This window comes from Branchiostoma belcheri, unplaced genomic scaffold (genome assembly GCF_001625305.1).
Source record: "Branchiostoma belcheri isolate BF01 breed outbred unplaced genomic scaffold, Haploidv18h27 scaffold12, whole genome shotgun sequence".
NCBI lineage: Eukaryota > Metazoa > Chordata > Leptocardii > Amphioxiformes > Branchiostomatidae > Branchiostoma > Branchiostoma belcheri.
This window is the reverse complement of record NW_017802602.1, coordinates 276297-284861: the sequence shown is the minus strand read 5'-3', so window position 1 is coordinate 284861 and position 8565 is coordinate 276297. Positions and strand designations below refer to the sequence as shown.

Here is an 8565-nt window from a genome sequence, read left to right as displayed (position 1 = left end):
GATGGGTTTGTAAGTTAGATCAGATTCTATTGTCAAAGCAACAGCATAGTTCAAAAGCCGGACCCCAATCAACTGAAAAGAAAACAGTTATGAGACTGTACAATTTACACCAGTCTAAACATACATTTTATCACACTAGATACATTGTACATTGACTAACAATATCAATGAATCATATTCACGTTGTACATTTACCTTGTAAAAAGTGACCAGGTTGCTCCACGAATTTGCACAGACTCTGAGGTAAACAGATATTAAGAACCTACCATCGGTATCCGATCCGAGTTGTGCAGTTGGAGTCGAGGGTCTGGTGGACATGGATGTGGGACATCCCACTTGTCTGCTTAGTTGTTTCAGCAGCTGATGGTGTGGTGGCTGTAGAGAAAAAACATCAGTATCAAAATATGAATACATGTAAAGACGATTTTCTAAGTTTTGAGGTGTAGAACAATATACTAACACTACAGCTGGTATCATTGGAACATCAGGCTTCATCAAGCAAAACATCAGATTCAGTACTTGTTGACAAGCAACATCATAGACTCAAGTGACAAGCTGTATGAAAAGTGTCCATTGCTTAATGATGGCCTCTCCAGTGTTTCAATGCTGGGAACCTACCGTCATCAGATGATTCCTCGTCCCACCCAGCTTCAGGTGCATGTTGTACGGTCGAAGTCGCAGGTTTGGTGGAAAGGCGGGTGGTCATCCGACTTGTCTGCTGGGTTGTAGCAGCAGGAATTGTGGTTGGAGGAATTGTGGTTGGTGTGGCGGCTGGCAGAGAAAAGACTCAGGTTAAGAGACTTCACAGAATTTCTCTAAATCTTTTGTGAGAAGAACTGTTACAGTACTGATTAAACACAACAAGATGTCCTCTGATACAAATCTAATTTGAGGTTTTAGCAATTGCCATGTATCTGAACTAAATCCAATATTTCCTAGAGTGACTTTTTGGAGGACAAGTATGGAATAAGCATGTGGAATAAACATAGTACATTAACGACAAGTGTTTCAAGCTCTCATAGCGTTTAAATACAAGGATGAACCCTTTGATTAGTTACATAGTTATGGCTGTGGGTTTTTTTACTACAGAACAGTTCCTCGTGTGAAAGAATGCACACTTTCAAAAAAACTAACTCCTATTAAAATGTCTTTATTCATGGTGACCTCAGCAATGCACAACCTGGCAATGTTCTGGTATCAATAGAGAGTCAGAATAAATTCTATCTTTGGATTCATCAACAGTCAACAGCAGCTAGACTCTCCCTACCTGTGCGTGCCGGTATCACTGCCGCCTCGCTCTGTGACCTCCAACCACCTGAAGAGAACAGGGCCGTCACCCTGATGATGTAAGCAGTCTCCGGGAACAGACCGACCACCGGAAACCACGCCTCGTCAGTGCTCTGATTGGCAGCTGTCGTCATGTCCAGCTCGGACACCACCACACGGTACCCCTGAAGGTCAGGATCAGGGGATGGAGACCAGGTGACCTTGAACCCTTCGTCCGTGATGTCAGTTACGGTCAGGTCCATCGGTGGATCCACAGCTGCAAGAAAAAGGATCAAAACAGGAGTTAAGAAATGTTTACTTTTGAAATAAAGGTAAATAGAGCACCAATGTCATAACCACATTTATATATTTATAACATCATTAAATTACAGAGATTCCTAAATTATGCTTTAACATATTTCTAAAAGGCCTGTAAGTCCAGGTCCATGTTACAAATTATGCAGCTTCATTTTTGTAAATAAAACAGAAATTAGGTAGAGTCCATTCCGCGTCACCGAGTGGGTTTTTTCTCCATGTTTCTAATACGTTTGAATTATTTAGAAGAAAAGAATACCCCAGTAACAAAAGTTCTAAATTTTTCAAAAATTTGAAAATGAAAATTTGAATATATTTGAATTCATTAATATATTTCTGAAACATTTTGAATGTGACTGTACAAAGATCTTTTTCTTTAGAATAAATTTGAACTACCCATGTGTTTCTTTCACAATTCGAAATATTTAGAACTATTTCAAACAAATAACCAAATGGTAGATGTGGGTAATTGCCCCCATAAAAGTAGGTGCTAATCCTACTCTTCTGTCTTCCTCTGTATATTTTTAGATTTCACTGCTGGACACTGGTGGCTCTTTTGTTGTAAGGCATCAATGCCTGACACCCAGGCAGTCTACCCTGTACTCCACAGGGATGTGTGAATTACTTCCTTCCCATCCCACTGACCTATTTACAAAATGTTAGAAATAATTCGAAATAATGGTAAAAAATGGTAGAGTGCTGTTAGAAATATTTAGCAACTATTGGAAATGTCATAATCCACATCAGGAATATTTCAAACGTTTTAGAAAACCAGGGAATTATTTAGAATATTGACAAGATGTTCAAAATATTTCCAAATTATGAAATTTCTTAGACAAACAATTACAAAGAATTCAAAACATTTCTAAATAATGACAATAACAACCCACTCGGTGACGCGGAATTGACTCTATTAACATTGATACACAATTTGTGAAAGAGGACACTGCTATTGGCGCATACGATACCTTTATCACAAAGCTGTGTTTTCCATCCATCCTGGCAGCCAGCTGAGCAGACACCCGATACTGGGTCACAGTTCACGTCCCCGCCCAGGCAGTGGCCGCACACTGTGAAACAAGAACTCAGTATCAACACAACAAGAGGTAATGTCGTTTTTTTTCAAAAATGGGAGAAAAGTTTAGTCAGTTAGAAAAGTATATTATCATGTAAAAGCTACTTGAAAGAATAAACTGCTTGTCGTAATATTGATCCTGAACTGATGTGAAGGAGACCAGATTAAAAGTGTTTTGAATAAAGTCAAAGAAGAAGGGCTTTGCGTATCTACACTGTGTAAATATATGCCTTTGTGGCAAACTACAATCATGAAACAACTGCACTTTTTCACCTCGACAGCCGTGCGAGTCTTCGATGAGCACAAATCCATGACGGCAGAAGCACCTGTAGCTCCCGGGGACGTTGGTGCAGATCTGGTCACACCGGCCGTTCTCGGTCGCACATTCGTCAGGCTCTGCAAAGACATTATCTTTTTTATTTATTTATTCAGAAATGTAACATGACAATACAAAATTATATTTTTTACAGAGGCAAATTTAAGATCTGAAACACCTACAAGTGTTACCTCTACAATGGCTACAATTTTACAAGTTAAATTTCTCATCTGAAAGCTGAATCATGGTCAATATTTTGTAGTCAGAGTAAAATATCAACCCTGGGATGCCCCATATGGGGTTTGGCCCAGTATAAACTGTAGATGTCTGAAAATTCTACATCAGAGCAAAAACAGTGTTTATTAGATAAATAACTGGTGAAGTTGTCTCACCAGTCTCCTTCTGGCCGACTAGAGGCAGACTTTCCTGGCGAACTCCGATGGTGATGATCTCCACCTTGTACATCACAGCGGGCTGGAGGCCGCCAATGAGAGCAGAGCTCTCTCCTGGACCCGGGGAGGGGCTGAGCTGTTCTGTTGCCGCCTCCTGTCCGTACATGATGCGGTATCCGGTCACGACCGCTTCAGGGGGCACCCAGGTGAACCCCAGCGAGGTGGTCGTCTCAGTCACAGGAACAAACTCCAGGGCAGTGGAGGAGACCATTCCTGAAAATAAAGGGTAAAAATTTGTCTTCACCAAGCTTGATAAACTAAACTTTAAAAGGAACTTGTAGTTTAAGAAGCTTTTCCCTTTCTCATATTGCAAAATTATAATAGTTTCTATATGATATGTAAATGTTCAGGAATTATTCTACATGATTATCATATATTTAATATCATTAATATTATGTAGCTTGATAAAGGGAGCGAAATGACCAAGGGGAAAAAAGGTGCTCCTCTCCTCTCTGTAGTTCCTGAGAAAACTGCCAGGGGATCCAAACTTACTCCATCCCTTTCTCATATTGCAAAATGTAGTTTCTACATAACATGTAAATGTGATTATTATTAATCATAGCTAATTCAGCAAACCTCTACAAATGTTACTGTCACAGACATGCATCTTATCCTGGTAAAGCCCTTATTTCTGTTGTAGCCTCATCAGAAGTAGGCTTTCCTTACTTGTGGTTGCCTCTGCCGTTGTCGCGTTGCTCTGTGCCCAGCTACCATCAGACAGGACCGACACCGTCACCCTGATGATGTAATCAGTTTCCAGTGTCAGTCCCACCACCTGAAGCCATGTCTGAATTGTGCTCTGATTGACAGCTGTCGTCATGTCCAGCTCGGACACCACCACACGGTACCCCTGAAGGTCAGGGTCAGGGGATGGAGACCAGGTGACCTTGAACCCTTCGTCCGTGATGTCAGTTACGGTCAGGTCCATTGGTGGATCCACAGCTGCAAGAAAAAGGATCAAAACAGAGTTAAGAAATGTTTACTCTTGAACTAGATGTAAATGTCATAACCGCATTATAACCTCATTAAATTACAGATATCCCTACACAATGCATTTAGCATATTTTTAAAAGGCCTGCAAGTCCAGGTCACAAAATTATGCAATTCATTTTTCTAAATAAAACAGAATTTAGGGAAAAAGGTTTATACACAATTTGTGAAAGAGGACACTGCTATTGGCGCATACGATACCTTTATCACAAAGCTGTGTTTTCCATCCATCCTGGCAGCCAGCCGAGCAGACACCCGATACTGGGTCACAGTTCACGTCCCCGCCCAGGCAGTGGCCGCACACTGTGAAACAAGAACTCAGTATTAACACAACAAGAGGTAACACAATGTGGGAGGGCAACATTCAAATAAGCAATAAGGGCACATGTCTGTTGCACATTCGTCAGTATCTGTAAAGAGTTTAGAAATAACAGAGGAGACTAGCATGATTGGCTGAAATTCCTGTAAATAAAATAAGTGAGTGGTCGACAAACTAACTAACATGACGCATGTGAAAAAGAGCTCATGGCCAGTTATACCTTCGCATCCAAGCTTGTCTGGCATTAACACGTAACCCTGACGACAGGAACAGTTGTAACTTCCTGGGACGTTGGTGCAGGTTTGGGCACATCCACCGTTGTCTGTTGCACACTCGTCAATATCTGTAAAGAGTTTAGAAATAACAGACGAGACTAGCATGATTGGCTGAAATTCCTGTGTTAACAATATAATTCTATGAATAATAATTCTATTAATAATACTGTAAGTCCAGTTATGTTCACGAATGCTTTATTTCACGAGATGGAGCAATTTGGGAGTTCACGAGGTCTATGACTTCGCGAGTCGGTATTTTTAACAACGTCTCTGTCGGCAAACTTACCGACAGTCGGCACGGCAATATCAATCTTTTTTTTTCGGGACGCGCGGTTAGAACATGGTTTCTTCGACATGACACTTGCCCATAAACGCAAACTCAGGGTCCTGGATGCAATGGACAGCATTTCCAACAACGTGGATCAGAGCCGCTGTGGGCCGGGCGCGTGAGTGAACAAAAGCAGCCGCCGGTCCGCCGCCGCCATGTTTGAACCTTCGACTCGCAAATGTTGCCAACTTCTACACAGTATTCCTCACGTAAATCATCATTAGTTGTGAAATTTTAGCACACTTTTCTATAAATTTGCTGCTTGGGAACGTTTAAAACCATGTTGATTTAATAAGTTGTAAAAAAAAAATCAAGCAAATGTAGACCATTAGACACCACGCTATGAAAACAAAGGCCGCCATGTTGGATTTCTTGTGATTTGTCGATCGGCTCGGCGGTTACTCGAGCCGATCGACACTGACAGTTACTGACACACACATTCGTCAGTGTCTGCAAAGAGTTTAGAAATAACAGAGGAGACAAGTATTATTGGCTGAAATTCCTGTGAATAAATTCAAAATGAGTTGACAGAGTTAATAAGGAATGTGATGCATGTGAAAAAGAGCTCATGGCCAGTTATACCTTCGCATCCAAGCTTGTCTGGCATTAACACGTAACCCTGACGACAGGAACAGGTGTAACTTCCTGGGACGTTGGTGCAGGTTTCGGCACATCCACCGTTGTCTGTTGCACATTCGTCAATATCTGCAAAGAGTTTAGAATTAACAGACGAGACAAGTATTACTGGCTGAAATTCCTGTGAATAAATTCAAAATGAGTTGACAGAGTTAATAATGAATGTGATGCATGTGAAAAAGGGCAATCCAGTCTGACCTTCATAACCACAACACAGGTCATGCACTAATTCAGGTATATAATAACATCTGCATCAACTTGCTTAATCTAAAACACACTTTACCTCATCTACAAAGGCTACATTTTTATCATTCTGAATGTTGCTGAATGACTATCTAATGTAAAGCAAAGAGGTCACAAAACATTGAGTCTGAAACATTATATAATTGACTTAAACAAAGCAAATGAGGAGAAAAAAACCTTCTGGTATACTACGCTTACCACTATTTCAGGTTCCCCCAATTTGAATGCCTCCATTTCCACATACTGATCATTCTAACTGGACAACAAACAAGTCACTTAATTCACAGATGTGCCACCAGGAATAAGGACTGAGACGATTTATTACTGCAAACTGTCTTACCTGTGCATGTTGGAACAGGACCACTCCAAGTTCGGTCCGCCTGGCACCTCACACTAGAGGCTCCTTCCAGCTGGTACCCCTGGTTACAGGTGAACGTCACCACGTCATTGTAGGAGTTCGCTCCTTCAGGGCTCAGCGCTCCGTTCTCTGGCATTGGACATTGGGTAGCTGATGGGACAAACAGATGTCGATCTGTATCTGTATCTGTATAGCCGGTATAACCGCCTTTCGGCGTAACACACCAGCTTCGCAGGCACGCGGCGCGGCGGCAGCTGGCTATATTACACCGATCGACTTGTTACACCTAACCCTTGAACTTCTAGCTCTAGACATTGTTTAAAGCTATCTATTGACAATGCCCCTACTGTACTTGGTGACAGTGAGTTCCACTCTGCGATAGTTCTAGGAAAGAATGAATTCTTGAACACCTCAATCCTTGGTTGATAACTCTGGTACTTGAATGCGTGGCTATTTCTTGTTCTCTTCTGGGCTGGTATTAGGTACTTAGTAGTTGGGACATCCACCAGTTTATTAGTCATTTTGTACATCATGCATAGTCTAGACATCTTTCTTCTGTCTTCCAGTGAAGTCCACTGTAGGTTTCTTTTCATTTCCGTGACACTAGCACCTCTTACATAGTTGTTCATACAGAATCTTGCAGCTTGATTCTGTACCCTTTCCAATTTGTCTTTGTCTTTCTTTGTATATGGATCCCATACTGTCGCAGCGTATTCTAGGTTCGGTCTTACAAGTGACGTGTATGCAAGTGATTTTACTCTAGTTGGACATGCCCACAGATTACGTTTAATCACTCCCAATGTCTGTTTCGCCTTAGTTGTGATATTATTAACATGTGTACCCCACTTCAGTCCGCTTGTCAGCGTGACGCCCAGATACGGATGGATTTTTGTGGTTGCTAAAGCCTGACCACAAAACTGGTAGCTAGTTGCATGTGGTGTTCGTTTGTTTGTTATGTGCATAATGTAGCATTTTTCGGGATTAAACTGCATGAGCCATTTGCTTTGCCATTCTTCCAGGGTGTTACAGGGTCTTTTTAGGAGAAAGTTGTGTGTCGGTCTGTGTAGAAAGCTCTACATACAATAGACAGTCATCGGCAAATAACCTCACATTTGAGTCAAGCTGATCTGGTAGGTCATTTATATACAAGAGAAAGAGCAATGGCCCCAGGACGGTTCCTTGAGGGACCCCAGACGCTACTTTAACTGGAGCCGACGCCTTCCCTTCAACCACTACTGTTTGCTCCCTGTTGGTCAGGAAAGCCTTTAACCAATTCAGCTAGGGCCTTGGATTCCATAATACTCCAGTTTTGAGATGAGCCTGCCATGGGGGACTTTATCAAAGGCTTTAGTGAAATCAAGTATTGCTAAAGTCTACCTGCCGTTTACTGTTTAGTGCGCCAGCTATGTCATGGACTGTTAGTATAAGCTGTGTTTCTGTGGATCGTTTGGCTCTGAATCCATGCTGGTAATCCGTTAATATACTGTAACTTTCTAGGTGCTTCATGATTTGGCTATGGATGATATGTTCAAGTAGTTTGTCAGGATATGCAGGTCAGTGAAACAGGTCTGTAGTTGCTGGGGACCGCTCTATCTCCTTTTTAAAGATGGCGCATATATTTGCATCCCTCCAATCTTTAGGGATTTCTGCAGTGTTTAGCGAGTGTTGGAAAATATTGGTTAGAACAGGCGCGATTTCACTAGCTGTCAACTTGAGGAACCACGGTGGTATTTGGTCTGGTCCGGATGCTTTAGAGGGATTGAGACCTTGGAGCATTTTTTCGACACCATCAGTAGAAACTACTATATGTTCCATTGGAGGAGTACAGGGCTGGCCTAGAGATGGCATATCTGTGGTGTCTTCCTCTGTGAAAACACTTTTGAACTGTGAACTGAGTACTTCTGCTTTTTTCCCACTGTCACTGATGATGGTATTTCCCACCTTTAGGGGTGCTACCCCGACAAGGTCTTTCCTCAGTCCTTTTATGTACGA

The 8565-nt window shown here is 41.8% G+C and overlaps 1 protein-coding gene across 1 annotated transcript; it reads right to left on the bottom strand.

The window, feature by feature from the left end:
* Window positions 1-68: 68 nt before the first annotated feature.
* On the bottom strand, window positions 69-6723 carry LOC109462617 (sushi, nidogen and EGF-like domain-containing protein 1). The gene is made up of 13 exons (XM_019759179.1): window positions 6556-6723; window positions 5919-6041; window positions 5775-5786; window positions 4954-5064; window positions 4616-4717; window positions 4091-4366; window positions 3365-3637; window positions 2930-3052; window positions 2550-2651; window positions 1268-1543; window positions 619-771; window positions 267-375; window positions 69-72 (listed from the first exon to the last, which is right to left on the bottom strand). The coding sequence occupies exons 1-13, from the start codon at window positions 6707-6709 to the stop codon at window positions 69-71; spliced, it is 1818 nt and encodes a 605-aa protein (XP_019614738.1). The 5' UTR covers window positions 6710-6723.
* Between the last annotated feature and the right edge of the window lie 1842 nt (window positions 6724-8565).

Bases quoted from the DNA above. Each gene is read 5' to 3' on its own strand.
- LOC109462617 (XM_019759179.1), bottom strand. From the start codon at position 6,709: ATGCCAGAGAACGGAGCGCTGAGCCCTGAAGGAGCGAACTCCTACAAT. The intron at 6,042-6,555 runs GTAAGACAGTTT...AACTCTTTGCAG, and splicing joins TCCTGTTCCAACATGCACAG to ATATTGACGAATGTGCAACA. The intron at 376-618 runs GTAGGTTCCCAG...TTTTCTCTACAG, and splicing joins CGAGGAATCATCTGATGACG to CCACCACACCATCAGCTGCT.